This window comes from Opisthocomus hoazin, chromosome 17 (assembly GCF_030867145.1).
Source record: "Opisthocomus hoazin isolate bOpiHoa1 chromosome 17, bOpiHoa1.hap1, whole genome shotgun sequence".
In the NCBI taxonomy this organism is placed as follows: Eukaryota; Metazoa; Chordata; class Aves; order Opisthocomiformes; family Opisthocomidae; genus Opisthocomus; species Opisthocomus hoazin.
Genome location: NC_134430.1, coordinates 26,342 through 43,432, shown reverse-complemented (window position 1 = coordinate 43,432; position 17,091 = coordinate 26,342). Strand labels below are relative to the sequence as shown.

Genomic DNA, 17,091 nt, shown 5'->3' with positions numbered 1-17,091 from the left:
GCCCTCGCACGGGACGGCTCGACCAAGGAGTCCTGCATGCCCTGTGACGACCTCGACTAAACACCTTACCTGCCTGCTGCTTCTTCCTTCCTATTCTGTCTTCCTCCCGTCACGTTACTTGGAGCACATGTTCAGCTGTATGATGCATTTTCTACAGCATTATCCTCTCTGTTTCCACATGTTGCAACTTCATGCTAGGTATATGTTCTAACTGACAAGTGAGCTTTCTTCTCGCCTTTGTTGCAGAGGGTTGGGCATTTTGTTTGTTTATTTGTTCAGGGTGGGGTTTTTTGTTGTTGTTTTAAAGACTTCACACAGTATTTTCCCCTCATTTAGCTCTCCTCTGGTCTCCTTAGATCAGTAATAGGTACAGTAGTAACATACAGCAACCATTACATTCATTAGCCCTTGATTTCAGGTTGTACATTGCCCTTAGCAAAAGTTGCGATCCATCCTACCACACCTTTAAGGCAAGCTGCAAAATTCATCCTAGAAAGGAAGCAGTTGCACTAATAGCCAGCACATCTAATACATAAGGCAGCTATTACACTCCCCTCCCCTCCTTTGTTTTTCCTGTCATCAGTTGCCTTTAAAGGACCTAGTTCTAGGGCAGGTGATAAATGCAGCTTTTTAAAATGGATTCCCCCCCCCCCCCCCAAAAAAAAAAAAAGGTAAACCTCACATTTAATAAGAACTGTGAAGCCGATTCAGGGAAACAGGGACCATAGAACATTGAGGCAAATTAGAAATCGCAAGTCACAGGCACACACCCCTCCTGGATTTTCTGCCCTGCCTCCATTTTCTTTTCCCCATTAGATGAATCAGAAAGCAGAACTCTCCACATTGTACTCTTACATGTGCCACTGATTACACAAGACATCCATTACAAGTAAAAATTCTGTAGTCTGTTCAGAACTGTCCAGGTGGTAACTCAATCAACTGTCCAAGGCCCAGTTTATGAAACAGAATCGGAGACAGTACACCTCATGCAAATTAAAAAGTGTAAGTTCAGTAGGTACTGAATCTCCCACAATGTGCTATGTGTATCACTTAACTATACTCACTCCATTTGTGCCCCTCTGAGCAGACAGTTACCCTACACTCTTCAGCAGAAGCTTAACCTCAGTGCCGAGTACCAACTTAGAACATACTTGGAGGTCCTGCTTTAGTTTACAGTTGGTCCATCTGTGTCACGCCACCCTCTCCACTTAAAGGAAAACCAAGAGAGATCAGCAGCTTAACAGGACTATTGACCACGATGTGAAATTTACACAAAGTTGGCAGGCACAGTCATCTACAAGTTAATCACAATTATCACCTTTTCTTAAACACAGAAAGCAAGAAAGTTGGTCAGTATGCTTAAACTCATCAGTTGCTGCTGCAGCTGCACAAAAATAGCTGTATACTCATGATAATGCTTTTTTTTTTTCTTTTTTAAGATGAGGTAACAAAGCAGACATGCAGAGTTCACACACACACACAAAAACCCGCAGTTCTCAGGAAGCCCTTTATTAAGTCAAGGCATTAAAGGAGAAACTACTATTATTCACCATGCTTCTCATCTTGAGGTGGTTCATACTGAGCCAGCTGTGGATTTAAAAAGAGGAATTTAGTTAGCTGCAACATTTATGAAACACTGTCTACATTAAAAACTGTAGGCAAACATTTGGTCTGGAAGCGTTCCATTTACTTTGTCCATTTTAATCCATCACTGATAGTTATGCAATTCCATTTTCAAGTCAGGCAACAAAGTAACCCTTCCCTCAGATCATCCATTTGTCACGATGTATAATCATGCAGCTGTAATAAGGGGGCTTTTTAAGTTCACTTCCAAGCGTATAGGTCTTGCCCTTAATTTTTCCCTGTTTCTTGTTCTAGGTCTCATTAAGCACTTCTCATCTCAAATAGCAACTGATAATGATCAGTGCCTTATAAGCTTTCATTTCACCAACACATGATTAAATGAATCAGTCATTCTCATAGCAACAGTACCCAAACATTTTCTTTAGCATTCTAGCTTTCATTATGCTTTCTGGAGAGTATTGCCTAGGCAACTATGCACTAAACTATGACCTTTACTTGTAAAGTTATTTCAAAAAAAAAAAAAAAAAAAAGGCATTTAACTTGACCTAGATAACATTAAAGACAAGCTCAAGCACTAGGACTGAGTCTCTGAAATACGCCAGTCCAGTTTCCACAATTAAGATTCTTCCCCTCTCCTGAAAATTGCAGAGTAGGTTAAAAATAAAGTACATAAAAAATACCCATGTGCTTCTCATAGCAACACTGAATTACAGCAATTACAATGCCGCTAGCAAGAACTAAAGCAACATTTTGGCATTCTTGTAGATCTTACCATAAAACATGGCCAGTACACAGCCCAAAGTCAGTTTTCTTTTCCATAAAGGGCCTAACTACTGACTTCCTGCCCTCCACCCCACCGAAATACGTGACATTCTGACCAATAAATGTAAGAAAAAAACAGATCTTCACAGATAAATGCAACAAAACACCACCACCTATTTGGACATGATTCAAGTTACCAATAAATGCACAATTAAAGCCATGTACTTCATGCTAGAGGACTGCTAAAAAAAAAAAAAAGCTGAATGGTAGTATTCTCCCAGCATTCTGCCCCTGTGAACTCCTAAGGTATGTCAGAATGACAGTCAGAAGATGGTAGGAGAAAGCAAGGGGAAAAACCCAAAAACATTAATATTGGAAAACACATAAAGTAAGAGTTATCATTTGAAGGCTGAAGAAGGTGAAAGCACAAACCAACCCACGATTATGAAAAGGCTTACTGTCCTGCAACAAGTTTTGACTTCTTTAAAATATTTCTTAAAATAAAGACCCAAGTTACTCTGCTTTCATGTGTCTACTTACTATCAGTTGCATTTTTAAGTTGGCTACACCAAGTGAACTGCTGGTCTATTGCTACTCCCCCTAAAATTCTGCTCTTTTCCATATTTCCTAGTAAGAAATAACAAATGTAGCTGTAAGGACTCACAGCGGGTAACAGATGAGAAGGAGAATTACTAGGACAGCAAGAGGGCACTCCAGACAAAAAATACAAAGGGCTAATGCCCAAGAATCCCTTCTCCCAGAACTAAGGTGGGGTGGTTGTCTCCCAGTAAAAAGCCATAAGGATGTTCACATATAACAAAAGCCATCCTCTTCCAACAAATGCATGAAAATCTGTAGTAGCACCTACGCTACCAGCTTATTAATGTTCTCAAAGGTTTCCTTCTTCAGTGTTGTTAGGTTTACAGCCAGTGCCCTCTGGTAAGGGGAAGTTGTTCACATCTCAGAGCTGTTTCAGACAGCCTGTAAAGACTCTGCCTTGGCTAGCACTTCAGATCCACTGTTGTTGCAGACAGAGAAATACCAGTGTCATTTTAGATGAAAAGTGCAAATTACTGTTCCACACGGATGAGTGCCTCCACTTGTAACATCCTGCCACATGGAACTCTGTGCCAGGTCACACAAACCGATATATAATACGCCTCCTTCAGTTCACCTTTTGAATGCCTTCATAACAGATAAATTCGCTTTTTCCTTTTTCAAAACTCTTCTGGAAGCATGAGCTACATCATATCAGACAACTTAATCACATCCAAACAGGACTGAATGAAGACACAGGATTAGCCTCGATAACATATACTTTCACTAAATAAATAAATTCCCCAGTTTAGCAATACTATTCTATGTTACAGAATATAAGAAGTGTCTCAAAAAATCTTTACTACGATGAATTCTATCAGCATTCCTCAGCCACGAAGCTAAACAATGCAACAACACTTATCAGTTACGCTAATGGAAGAAAGCTGTATTCTACGCATTATTTTTCTTGTTGTGCAATATAGAACTACTGAGGAACACCAAGTAGACTTTTACCTTGGTTTTCAGCTTTTTATTTTCTTCCAACACAGCTTCGTACTTTTCTTTCATCTCTGCCACTTCCAAACGAAGTGCCTCTATTTCTGGATTCTCAGGAGCTGAAGCTCCCAGATGATGCTTCAGAAAGCTGATTTTTAGACGTTAAGTATTTCCTCAGTTAGATAGCAAAACCACATTTTAGTTTTAACACTGATGAAGTGAGTGCCGCAATACACATAACCAAAATCGCATTAAACCACTTTAAATTGTTACAGTGCTTTTCATCCTATAAGATGAAGTTACAAAAATAAGGCAGCTTTTCAAGGTTATTTGTATATTCCTTAAAGAAAAAAGAAAACAAGACAAAGGACAAGACACAGGACAAATTCTTATATTTCACTACACCCTCCTCCTCTTTTTCTCTCTTAAAAGCAGGAGTTTTGAAGAGTTAAAAGGAATAACCGAAAAATAGAAGCAATAGCTAAAAACAGAGGCTGCTTGGAAACAGCAAGAAACAAAAGACATAAACTTTTCCCTCTTGTATTATTAAGAAAAAAAAAGAGGAAGTGTGAAGAAGCTGAGTTTAGAAGCCACAGATAAGTACTCAAACCTAATGCTGCAGGTGCATGACGTTCTGTACTGACCCATAACTTGACCTTGTAACTGCTGGCATACCAATACGCACAGTTCTCTTCCATCCTGTCAGACTATTAGCTAAAATGCATCCATAAAAGCCATGTTCTCAATGTAAGTCGTCAAAGTAGCCTCTCCAGTTCACCTATGAGTCAGAAGTGGTACTGCTGTTTCATGTCAAGTCTCTATGAACAACTCACAGAAGAGAAAAAGGATACTCCAGTGCACTATTTGGTTTCTCTGGCTCTTCATATAAGGCTACCAACACTGCAAATAGAAAATAATCAACAATTGCAAGAAGTTCATGCAACTCTAAGTTTTTAAAACATGTACCTACAGTCAGAAGGCATACAAGTTGCATGCCACGTTTATAACACATTTTTCTGTTTAACAATATTTTCACCGACATACTTCAACAGAAAGAACAGGTCTGCTGTACAGGAGGGAACAGAGCATGCCACTAAGTAACAGCTAGACAGAAGTTTTGTTGATTCTCTAACCACTGTCTTCGGCTATTCTAACAATGAACACAAAACTGCCTGGACAATTTTTACATATTCCACACACAACCCTAGTATTTGCTTTCATCAGCATAATTGAAATTCTAACTATTTTGAGACTCCCCCTTCATAGACCATTACTTCCACTTAAGCTACATCTTTGAACTGCAGAACAATATCAGCACTTCTGTAGCTTTCAGCACAAAAGCAAATCTCCATTGAACACCTACAGTTACAAAACTAATTGGCTACCATCAGCACAGTTGACACTGATAATCATTATGGATGGGGGCTCTAGGGGCCAGACAGTTCAGGCACAGGCAGCAGCACGCTGACAGCTTAAATAAAACTAGCCATACACATTCCCGCACCACATCTGGAGAACTCGGTCAAACGAATACTCAGAAAGTTCCCCAACATAACCACTACCCCCTCCTCACAGAGGCACACATGGCTATAGAAAACATCTGCTGTCATAAACACTTAGATGCCCTTCTCCTACTTTCAAGTGTCCAAACTGCACAGCAAAGCCAGTTTAAAGCTAAGCACCTAAGTTAAAAACAAAATTAAGATGCCATGCTGCTTGGAAGACTTGTTTTGCCACCTCACAGTATTATGTTCAGTATTGCAACAGAAAGAAATCAAACGGTACCCACACACCAGGCCAAGAGGCTTAGCACAGCACCTATTTGCTTCATATCCTAGATCTGCTGCTCCCTTTTTAAACAGGACATTTTCCAAACAGGAATATTAACAGGTTTTCTCTATGTACTGTCAGAAGGCTCTCAAAAAGATTTCAGAAGGATTTAAAAGATGCTAGGCCATACAGAAAGTCAAAGCATGCATCAAGTTTAGCATCATCAGCTTCCCCATTTCACTATAAATAGCCACTCTCACAAAACTTAGAGGTTCATTAGTTTCAGGAGAAGCACCAAGCTCTACTAAAGAAAGGGTCTTCTTAAATACAGTCTTTTTAAGAGCATATTTGCTGTTATTTTGTGTCAAGCATTTACCTTCTCTGGAGAGCTCTGGCAGAATAACAGCCCCCAAGAAATTCAGCTCTTCCCAAAAGCAAACAGAGCCAAGGAAGAGAGGTCTCCAACGCACCATGTAAGAGGAAAGGAACCACCTTCCCCTTCCTTACATGCCTCTACCATTCCTGTTCCGCACACGTCTCTAACAATCGATCCACGCACAACGAACGTGCAAACTGCCAGAAAGGAGTCAAGGCATTGCAGTTCACAGGCCACGCTTCCAAAGAGGTCCCCTTCCCTCCCTCAGCGCACACTGCCTCACTGGCCAGCTCGGACTCGATATCGACTGCCGCACCAAGTTTTACGCGCGAGCTCTGCTGCCGGCCACCAGGCAGACTGAGAAGAGCAAGCGACCGGCTCGCCGAGGCGCGGTGGGGAGCCAGCGGAGAGCGCCGAGGCAGCCCGAGCGGCGACCACGCTACAGCCGTGCCAGGGCGGCAGCTGCACCGCGGGAGCGGGACGCCCCGAGGGGAACGGCCCCCGCCCGCAGAAGCGCCCGAACTGCCGCCCGAGACCCCTCAGGCGACGCGAGCCAAAGACCTACCCTTGGTGAGCGTGTCCAGCACCCCCGACTTCTCCAGGTATCGGCGGAACTGCTCCCGCTTGGAATCCGCGGCCTGAGGGAGGACGCCCACACGGTCAGATTGGCGGCGCCCCGCGCCCCCCCCCCCCGCTACAGAGAAGGCTCGTTGGACCAGGCCAGCTCCCCTCTCCATCGCGGAGGCGGCAGGAAAGGCCAAATCTGTGCCATCCCGCGGTATCACCCTCCGCACAGACAGCACGGCAAACCGCACCAACCCCACGCCACCGCCGGCTCGCTCGCTCACTCGCTCCCTCCTACCTTGTAATGCGCCATCTAACCCCCACCGCGCCTGCGCCCAGCCTCGCGCCTGCGCCCTACATTTAACGGCGCGAGAGCTTCCCAGCAGTTACCATAGCGACGCGGCAGCAGCAGCGCCCTCGGCCGCGCCCTCGCCCTGGGGGGGCGGGCGCCTGCCGCCGTCGCAGCGGCACCGACCTGGGCCCCCTTCTCTTGCAGCGGTCCCGGCGACCCTTCTCGTCGTCCAAAGAAACGCCAAAGCCAGCGCTGTGCCCCCTTTTCCTAGCAGCTGCGGCCGTTGTCCCGCTCTGCCCTGCACTCTTCGCCAGGTACGGAAGTGCGTTTCGGACCTAGTGGTGCCGGGGCTCGCCTCTGCCGGCCAGTGCCATGCCGCCGGCCTATCGGGGGGGCGCCGCGAACAGGCGGCCCCTGGGGCTCCCCGGTGAGAGGGCGCGCGGCCGCAGCGGGAGTCATGTGGGCCTCGGGGCGGCGGAGCGCGTCCGGCCGTCAGCGGGGCTGCGCGGGGCTGCGCGAGCGTCCGGCGGCGGCGAAGGACCGCTGCGGCCGTGCCGCGACTTTCGGTCGGATCGGTGAACTGTCGTGCTGGCGGCGTGAGTAGCAGCCGGAGATCGCGGGAGGAGAAGGTCGCAGCAAGCCGCAGCTGCGGAGTGGCCTGCCCGAGGGGCTCCACAGTTACACGCGATGAAACCTTCGCATCAAAAAGCAAGTCTTTTGCCTTAGCCTGTTTTAAAAATCAGAAGCGATTATACCCATGTATTTTTTATGGAACGCTGTGGTATCTGTTGACTGATAAAATCTGTTTATTATAAAAATAAAACCCCCTAGCAATCGAATAATCTTGCACCTGCAATGTCAGGGTCTTTTCACGCTTTTTCTGCAAGCTCTTCTGCAGTGTCTTATACTTTTCTGTTGGCAAGGTGTGTGTGACGGAATAGAACGTTTGACCCATGTCCACACAAAAAAAGTTATTAAAAATCCTCTGTCAGCAGCAGAAAACCAAATTATTTTGTATCTTGTCTTGAACCGAAATGCAAATGTCATATCCCGTTTGTGAGCATGTAGATGCTAATTTTCTATTATTTAGACAGTGGGAGCAGAGTGCGTTAAATACTAGGCGTTTTATTACAGAGCCGTTAAATGCAAAACATGCATTAGCACAGTTATCACCCACAGAAACTTACGCATCAAGAAATACAAGAATTAAAGGAACAGTAGCAGTATTAACTCAGCTAAACGACGCTATACATTTATATACATTGCTGTGTATTGCACAACGTTAAATTTTACAGTGTAAGCAGAATTACATAGGGCTGTATTTATGTATACACAAAGCAATACTAGAGGCAAGAAGAATAGGTGCTGAAAAGAAATCTATAGTGAATAGTTTAAATAGTACTAATGCGTATTTCTTATGTGGATGGGGCCAAATTAATGCTGCTGCTGCAAGCAAAAGAGCCTTTTAGGTTTTCTGGCTCCTTTTTTTCCTAATACTGTACAGCCTTCAGCCAATCTGAAACATGGCTGGCTTGTAAGCATAATGATAATGCACTTAAGTATTTAATGATGCTGTAATATCGTGATGCTGCATTTCAAGTTGTTTTTCCAGTACATGTACAGTAAGTCAAATCCACTAGTAAAAAATACATGCGTATCCATTAATGCATCCCAGATGTGACCACCTCACTGAGTATTTACAGCCTGTCAGTGCTGTGCGACTCAAGTAAATATATTTAATTCATAGAAGTCTCGATTACAAATGTATCACAGTATTTTGATCCTTTATTTATTTCAAGATGTTTCATGGAACTTGTCTTACACTATATGGACTGGAGCATCAAGTGGATGAATGCCCTTTGTTTTATTAGCCCCATAAAAACATAAATGGAAATACTCCTTCAAAAGAATTCCAAGCATTCTTTGATTTAAAAGTTTGTCAGAATTTGGGGGACAGATGGACCCCATAGTATCCAGAAAACGAGCAATTTTACAGTTTGATAGACCTTTTATATGTTTTTGGACATTGTAACTGAAAGTAGGAAGCTTCTACTGATTTTTCTTATCTTTTTTTACCATAGTAAGCCTTTTGGTTTGTGAAATCCAAAATTTCTGATTAATAATTTTCATTAAATTGTTTTCTGATTTAAAAAAAAAAAATTGCTAGCTTATTAGTGTTATGGAAGATCTCACAGTTCAAGCTTCATCAAGCTTCCATAATTTGTAATTCACGATGTTTTAAAAATGTAATAGTGTTTTTATCAATAATAGTGTACGATGAGAGATTCACTCTGATTTTTCCACTGAGGAAGTCAGTAGTGATACAGTGAAAAAAAAGTGTCCCATAGAGTCAAAGAATTAGTGATACGTGTACCAAATGTTTTGTTCTTTTTGTATTTAACACAGTTTAAACAGGGGAATATGTTTTACATTCTGCTTTCAGACAGCTATCAAACATCTGTCTGATTTCCCAGAGAGACTTAAGCAGAAACATATTTACCAATAATTTCTCCTGAGAGCACCAGTGCCACCTGTAGCATAATTCCATTTACTGGTCATCATAAAATATATTGTTAGACTAAATTTTGTATTCTACTTTTATTCAGTTTAAATAGTATCAGCTGTGATTTTATGCCTGACTTTTCCAAATACGTGGACTTACGTGACGTATGTTTTCCTTTTTAGCCGGAAGGGTAGTGTAGAAGTTTATATGCTGAGGTCTAAGCCACCCTTTCATTACAAAGGAAGTGAAGAGACTGTTTAAAAGTTCCTCAGCTAATACTCAAAGTGCTACACAACTTTTCCATCTATGTGAAACAGCTGGTTAAAGTGGAACAATTTAGCTACTCTTATACATAGGTCTTGCTTATGTCACAATGTTCAGTAATTACCCCAGCATTGACTAGTGCGATTCACAGGTTAACTCGCACTATATTTGAAGATCAGTGGGGGCCCGTCTGCTGCTGGCATTACTTGACAGCGACAGTCGCCTGGTCAGAGAGAAAGGCTTAGGACTGTCACAGTTTCTACTTTGTTTAGATTCTGAGCTCACCTCCCCTGTAGAGTCGGGGGAGTCTGGTCGGCTAGAATTTTTTACATCAGCATTGTAAGGAGGTTGAGCTTTGTTTGCACTGAAACTGCTTGGTCTTCTGCTGCTGCTCTTTGGAAGAGAGTATGTTGAGGCTCCCGCTCTCTCAACCATTGCCGAGTAGTTCCAAGACGAACCGATTCCATGTTGTCTTCTGAAACCTGTAATTGGAAAAATTGTATCGGGTTGCAGTGAAGTTTGAGATGGCATTTCAGCAAAGCTTCTCAAGCATGTGCTCAAAGCTATATCTGCATTCGGAGTACCAACAAGGAAATGTTTCTTTTCAGCTTCTTTTTCAGCATCGTGCGCTTCAGTCCCAAGCTCGCCAAGCAAGCCTCCATTATTATTTGTGCTAGCATTTTGACTTGGATTGTCTAAACCATTTGTAGCGGGCCTCTTCTTTGACGATTTATTTTCCTGGTTGCGATGGGTGTAATTGCTGCCACTTTCTGTACAGTTATTTTGCGTAGACTGAAACATGGGGGGAGAATTTAGAACCGGGTAAATGGCAGTGTCAGTTTGCTTTTCCATTAAGAAGGTATAACCGCTAAGTGCAGAAGGTATATTTTTTGGAGGAGTGGTGGATATTCTGAAAGAAGAGTGTGGTATCACAGAGTATTTCTTAGATTTGTTTACGTAGAAATTGTCAGGGTCATCCTTGTTTTTATTCTGCCCGCAGAGTCCCATTTTAATTTTCCGGAATCCTAGGTGGATAATTTCTAGGATATTCAAAAGCAATGACACGGTCGCTATTGATTGCATGAATAATATGAACACTGTCTTTTCTGTTGGTCTAGATACAAAACAGTCAACGCTGTTTGGACATGGATCTCTCTGACATTTGTAAAGGGGATCTAGATGAAAACCATAAAGAAGGTACTGCCCAATCATAAAACCAACTTCCACTGCAGATCTTGTGAAAATATGTATCACGTAAGTGCAGAGCAAAGAGCCTCTCAGGGGTGCTTTGTTTAGCTTTCTTTGATCCAGTTGCCGGAGTTCTCTCTCCAGCCTTTTCCGATTTTCAGTCATTTCTAGTTCAGTGCTTTCGAGTTCCACTCTTACCCGAGCTTTCTTTTTTTGCCTCTCTTTCTCCAAAGCTCTTAGTCTGTATAAGGCATGACCCATATACACCAAAGAAGGGGAAGACACAAATATAACTTGCAAGACCCAGTATCTTATGAGAGAGATGGGAAAGGCCTCGTCATAGCACACATTTCTGCAACCAGGTTGCTCGGTATTGCATATAAATTCTGATTGTTCATCGTTCCAGACATCCTCAGTTGCCACTCCGAGGACAAGCATTCGAAATATGAAGAGGATCGTTAGCCAAATCTTTCCAATAATAGTGGAATGAATGTGGACCTCCTCTAAAATGCCTCCAAGGAAATTCCAGTCTCCCATGGTTATTCTGCTGTCTTGACACTAAAATGTATGAGAGAAAAAAGTCTTAAACGTTGTGAAAGCTGCAGTCCTTCCTTAATGCATTACGAAAAAACAGACACTGGGAAAAACCATCGTATCTCACCTTGTAGCCATGGCAACATGACCCACTGCTCATTGATAATCTAGGTATTACTTCTCATCTGCAAGATGGAGAAGTGCATCATCCGCCCATGTCTAATTTATCAGTAAAAGACATCCTGATAAGCACGTCAGTATGAGGTATTACACACCCTCAGTCTGCATCAAATCAGTGGAAACTAAGGTGCCTGCCTTGCAGAAGGATTTTAAGAGCATTACGCGGTTCATTTGAACCATCATCTGGTAGCAGTGTGAGAGTGGTACGTTTATATTTAGGATACTTAGGAAGGTAGAATAATATTTCCCAGTCCTCCTTATCAGATGTTCTGAGCCCCACATCGCAGCTGAAGTTACAGTAATGTCCAGTTACTCGGTAATGTCCAGTTACTGGGTTATACCAAAGAACTTGAAAGGGAATAAAACATCTTGCGAAAATTGCATTATTAAACTAAAAAATATGTTTAAGCATATAATTTGGCACAGACAATTGCTTTTTGTTTGCAGAAGTCAACGATAAATAAATAGAATCACCGTAATTTGTCCAGTTTCCTCGATCAATGATGCCTGCATTTGAAATACAGAATAGAGTACCTAGGTGTCATGCGTTGCTGTCTTTGTCCCCGAGTCTGTGAAAAATCTATGCAAAAACTCTCTACCAGCATTTTCCTAAATGATTATCATCTGAATACAGATAAACTGGTAATACGTGCATTTAATTGCACATCTCGCTTTTATTTCATGTGTTTGTTTCTTCCTTCGTTACAGGATACTACATTGTGGACAATATTTTAATTTCCTTTTCAGTGTTTATGTTACTGTATACACTAACAAAAGTATTTGTCTTGTTTACGTGCAGGGATAACTGGTACGTCTGTAGATTTACCTTTTCATTATATGGAAAATACAATTCAGTAGGATTCAGTATACTAGAAACAGGGTAATCTGATTTTTTTTGTTGTTGTTTAACATACTGTTTTATGTGCAAATGGGATTCATCTTTACCCCATAAAACAGGAGTGTTAAGAAATCAAATGGAAGTTGCAGTCTTACAGCAGCAGTACCGATGACTACAGAGGAAACTATGTTACAGCAGCCTACTAAACATGAAAATACTCTTGCAAATTGGTATACAAATAGGCGAGTTAGACATTTTTTAAAGACAAACAAATTAAAAATAAATGGCAAATTAAAAATAAAACATACCTTTCTTTACCAAAATATGTAAAATTGAAGGTCTGCGGCATCCGAATAAAAGATACAACCCCTGCCATCTTCCATCCGTGTGAGTAAATTTCACATTATGAGCAGTTTATTTTGCTGCAGGAGCAAGTGATGGAGCACAAGCTTTGCACATTGAATTTATATTTGTTCGGGATGGAGGGAGGAGAAAATCAATCTGTTGTTCAGTCTGCTACCGCTCCAAGCATAATTCAGCTATGACAGGTGAAAGAATCTCATTAGGGAAAGCTAGAAATGAAAAATCTGCAGCTCTAACTTCCTTCAGGTTATGTTCCCTTTCGCCTCCCCATCGCCTTCCCAGTTTTAAGAATGATTTCAGCCTCAGACAAACAGAATAAAAGAAAACTTTTGGCCTCATTTTTCATTCACATATGTCAGTAGCAGCAAACACTCAGCTTGCCTATGCAAAAGTGAAAAAAGTCAACCCTCCTAAACATTATCCTCGTAAATTTCTGCAGTCTGTTCTCCTGGAACAGCTTAGCACCACACTCCTAATGTAAAAACCCAATGGGAGCACTTTTGGTCCTTTCAAACTCGCTCCATCTTCATAGACAGCATCTGTCCTTATATTATATGATTCTGCACCTCTCGTTTATTCTTCCTGTGCCATCTTGCTTGTCACACTGATGTCTTTAAAACACTCCTGAATGTGGCAACTGTTTTACACCATTTTCACCGTTCATATAATTTCAGTATTTCTGTTTAGGAGCAAGTCATTGTCACTCCAGTCTAAGTGTTGGACATACTAAAGACATCAGTCATTTTTCTTGATAGTCATACTTATGTATAGCCTGTAAAAACAGACCAGCTAACACAAATTCCCTTTTTATCCCAGGCCTTCCGCTACCCCTCCATATTACTTCAGCAGGAAGAATGCAGAGAACAGGCTGAAATATTGTCTAGTATACAAGAGCGCACGAAGTGCCTAGTCTCAAAGAACAGGGAATTTCTAGGTATTTAGTAATGCAAGGGTCACATATATTAATTGATGTAATCAGTCACAGGTTACAACCTACTGTCGTTAACTTTTTCTTTTAAATTCCTCCCTTTCCTATTCCTTTCTTTACACCAGACGGATTGTTGCAGCAGAGTTACCCTGCAACTCGGATGAATAAATGCATTTGTTCTACTGAAGAACCTGCTTACTTAGGGTAGAAGATTCGGTAAAGCTATACACTATACATCCTCCCCATGTCAGTGTGTGGCAGAATTAGAAAAGGAACCTGTGGTTGCACCTGTACTCCACAAACTTAACCGTTCTCCGTGTCTCCCTGGAGGAGGATAAAGATAGAGCTACGGGAACAGAATGACACCCTATCCTAAATTACCCTTCACTGGGTTCAAAAAAGAAAAGGTTAATGTCGAGGAGGAGAAAGTGGAAGAATGGCAGCAGAGGTTTGACAGGCTAGAGGTATGTAGAATCACGGCTTGGTATGGGCCGAAGGGACCTTAAAATACTGCCTAGTCCAAATTCCCTGCCACAGACATCTTTCACTGCATTGGGTTCCTCAACGCCCCGTCCGCCCTGAGTTTGAACACTTCCAGTGATGGGGCATTCACAGCTTCTCTGGCAAACTGTTCCAGTGTCTCACCACCCTCATGACAAATAATTTCTTCCTTTACTTATATAAAGATTCTAAGAGTAAATGCTATCTTTAAAAAGCCCGCCAGGTACTCGGGAATAGGTTGCAGCTTGTAAGCTGAGCTGATGCACGTTTAAGAGCACTTAAAATGCACTCGAATTTTTTCTGAGCTGATGAGACTGCTACAGTGCATTTTGGGGACTGATGGTAGGCTGGGGAACACCCTTTCAAACACTCTAAGCTTCAGGAAATGCCTGCAAAAATTGTTGGGAAGAGGGGATGGAAAGAGACTTCATTTTAGAAAACGAAAGACGAGGAAAGAAATATGCTTGTTTTGTGTACAAAGATTGTCCTGGAGACAGCACTAGCAGGACAGTGGCCAAGGATATGACCTTGTTAGGCATGCCTGGTATTAATGTGTAATTCCACCACTAGGATCAATATGAGTTAGGAAGTATATCTAGCACTATAACGCTTTTAGAGGATTCTCCTCAGCGCCCTGCAAAAGTGTATCGCTGATCCAAGTGTCCTGCATAGGATAAATAAATTTCCTCTGCTGAGAACTCTAAAAAGCTAATCATTATCTTTTCATTTTGGTGCCGAGGATCAATAGGTCACGTCCGATTTCATAGTTAAATGACAACTTGCCTACAAGTATTCGATCATTTTGGCAAGCTGTCAGTCTACAGCCAGCCATTTCTATTAAGTACTTAAAGCAGGTTTCTAAACATGCGTCTCTTCTGTCGAGTACTTAAAGCAGGTTACTAAACATACGTATCTTCTATTGAGTACTTAAAGTCGGTTTCTAAACATTTTTCTGCTATTGCTGAAAAAAATTCGAAGTCCGTTGAAGCAGTCCACGGGCACACCCCCCCCCCCCCCCCCCCCCGATGCTGAAGCTTTGTTTGAAAATCCTATGTGTTCGGTGAGACTGAACTACAGTGGCTGGGGATCTGCTTGTTCTGTAAAAGATAAATGTCAAGGTAAACACCTAGCGATTTGCACATCATGTTCTGGCATGCACTATCTCATTTAAAATGGTATTTCAGTCAAATGACAACTTGACAAGTCAGTAGGGAAAATTAATTCGAGCGCCAAGGACAATTCTATACCACCGATGCTGTTCTCTACCTTACTACAGACATTTTGAGGATGGGACTATTTACACAAACTGTCATACCAACATCCATTGTTTAGTAACAAAATACTTAGTGATGTAAGGAGAGAACACTCTTTTTTCTTCCAGGTCTAGAAGCTACCTGACTGGCTTTTCATCAGTGGTGGGTTTGCTGCAAAACATCCCTGTGGAATTATTAGTAAAATTAAGGTTTTACATCTGAAAATTAAGGTTTATATGAAAAACGTAGCAGTGTTCACCCATCGAGGAAAAGCGTGAAATCAAAAGGAGCTCTGAGGATGGGACACAGCTGCAGCAGGCATGCGAGGAATCCACTAACACAGAAACTCCCTGCAATGTACCATAGAGGACGGAACAGAGTGGAGACTCCGTGGCCCTGCTCCGTGATGATAAAGCGGGAAGAAATGGTTCTCTAGAACTGATAAGCAGCTCATCTGGCCCCCTGAACCAACAGGTTTTCAAAACCTTGCCAAAGTGCTATCCTCTCGTGAACTTTGCTCATTTCAACATCATTTTAATACCAAAACACACCTCCATCCCGAAGGCTACCCGCCTCCAAGGTGTGACCACCCCTCTTCGAGTCTGCGCTCTCGATTTTTGGTAAACTACACCTTTAAACGTGAAGCGAGAGAATTTTACACCAATCACGATAAAAGGTATGTATGACTACAGTCACTCAAACTCCACCTTAAAGGTAGAAAGGATATAAAAATAGCCAGGGAAATGGGGGATTTTCGGAGAAGAAGATAACACCGTAGATTTTCGGAGAAGAAGATCTTCGGAGAAGAAGATAACACTGTAGATCTTCGGAGAAACCACCTCAGACTGCCTCTGACAACCGGGATCGGCCGACAGGCTGAGCCTTGCTTCTCCCCCGCTTGGGACGCCTTGGGTGAGACTTAAACTAAGCGCTTTTTTCTCGGGAATAGTTACTCCCTAATGTTTATAGCCAGGCTGTATTATTTATAACCTTTTCACGCGTTTCATATTTGCACGTGCTTTCTTGCAGACAGTCACTATCACCGGCAATTCAAAAAAACCTATATACCTGTTGCACAAATAAAACTGCACTGTTTAAGTAGCCAGTTGTCACAGTTTCTCACTGAATGCGACCAAACGCGGCCGTGCTAGTTCATGAGCACAACTGGACTGAAGGTGCAGACTGCTATTAGTGTATCCAGAATCGTGGTAGTTTAATATACATATTAAACGTGACTGGACTGGTAGTGGCAAATTGGACATCACTCAGAATTTAAACCTAGCTGCACCTAGCCTCTCACTTCAGTGAAGAGCATTAGAAAGCAAGGGGGTTTATTTTCTGCCAAATTAACGCAACAACCCCCCAAACTTTAACGATTACATTATGTTTTCTTAGCTCGAGTTCAAACGCCACAGAAATCATTCGATCATGGAAAGATTTTACGGAGATCAAGACCTTTTCATTCCTACTCATCAATAATGTGCACTTTATGTGTACAATTGATTTTTATTTTCTACTGTGTTTGTCTGACCCACAATGGTCAGCTAGATAACTAGAGACACAAACATCAGTGATGTGTCCTACAGGTTTTCAGGGCAACACGGACTCACTCCCATAGTTTCCTTTCAGTAGCGAAATTATGATCACAAATCTTAAAC

At 42.2% G+C, this 17,091-nt stretch overlaps 2 protein-coding genes and 1 long non-coding RNA gene across 3 annotated transcripts; 1 reads left to right on the top strand and 2 right to left on the bottom strand.

The window, feature by feature from the left end:
* Positions 1 to 1,493: 1,493 nt before the first annotated feature.
* On the bottom strand, positions 1,494 to 6,965 carry MYCBP (MYC binding protein). Its single transcript, XM_075438115.1, has 5 exons — positions 6,888 to 6,965; positions 6,591 to 6,663; positions 4,731 to 4,779; positions 3,898 to 4,027; positions 1,494 to 1,587 (listed from the first exon to the last, which is right to left on the bottom strand). Exons 1-5 carry the CDS (start codon positions 6,900 to 6,902, stop codon positions 1,543 to 1,545), a joined length of 312 nt encoding a protein of 103 aa, XP_075294230.1. The 5' UTR covers positions 6,903 to 6,965; the 3' UTR covers positions 1,494 to 1,542.
* Positions 6,757 to 16,534, top strand: LOC142363457 (uncharacterized). The gene is made up of 2 exons (XR_012765750.1): positions 6,757 to 7,195; positions 15,562 to 16,534. It is a non-coding gene; the product is annotated as an uncharacterized LOC142363457 (long non-coding RNA).
* GJA9 (gap junction protein alpha 9) lies at positions 9,748 to 11,373 on the bottom strand. Its single transcript, XM_009940307.2, has one exon. The coding sequence runs from the start codon at positions 11,371 to 11,373 to the stop codon at positions 9,811 to 9,813; it is 1,563 nt and encodes a 520-aa protein (XP_009938609.1). The 3' UTR covers positions 9,748 to 9,810.
* Positions 16,535 to 17,091: the final 557 nt, after the last annotated feature.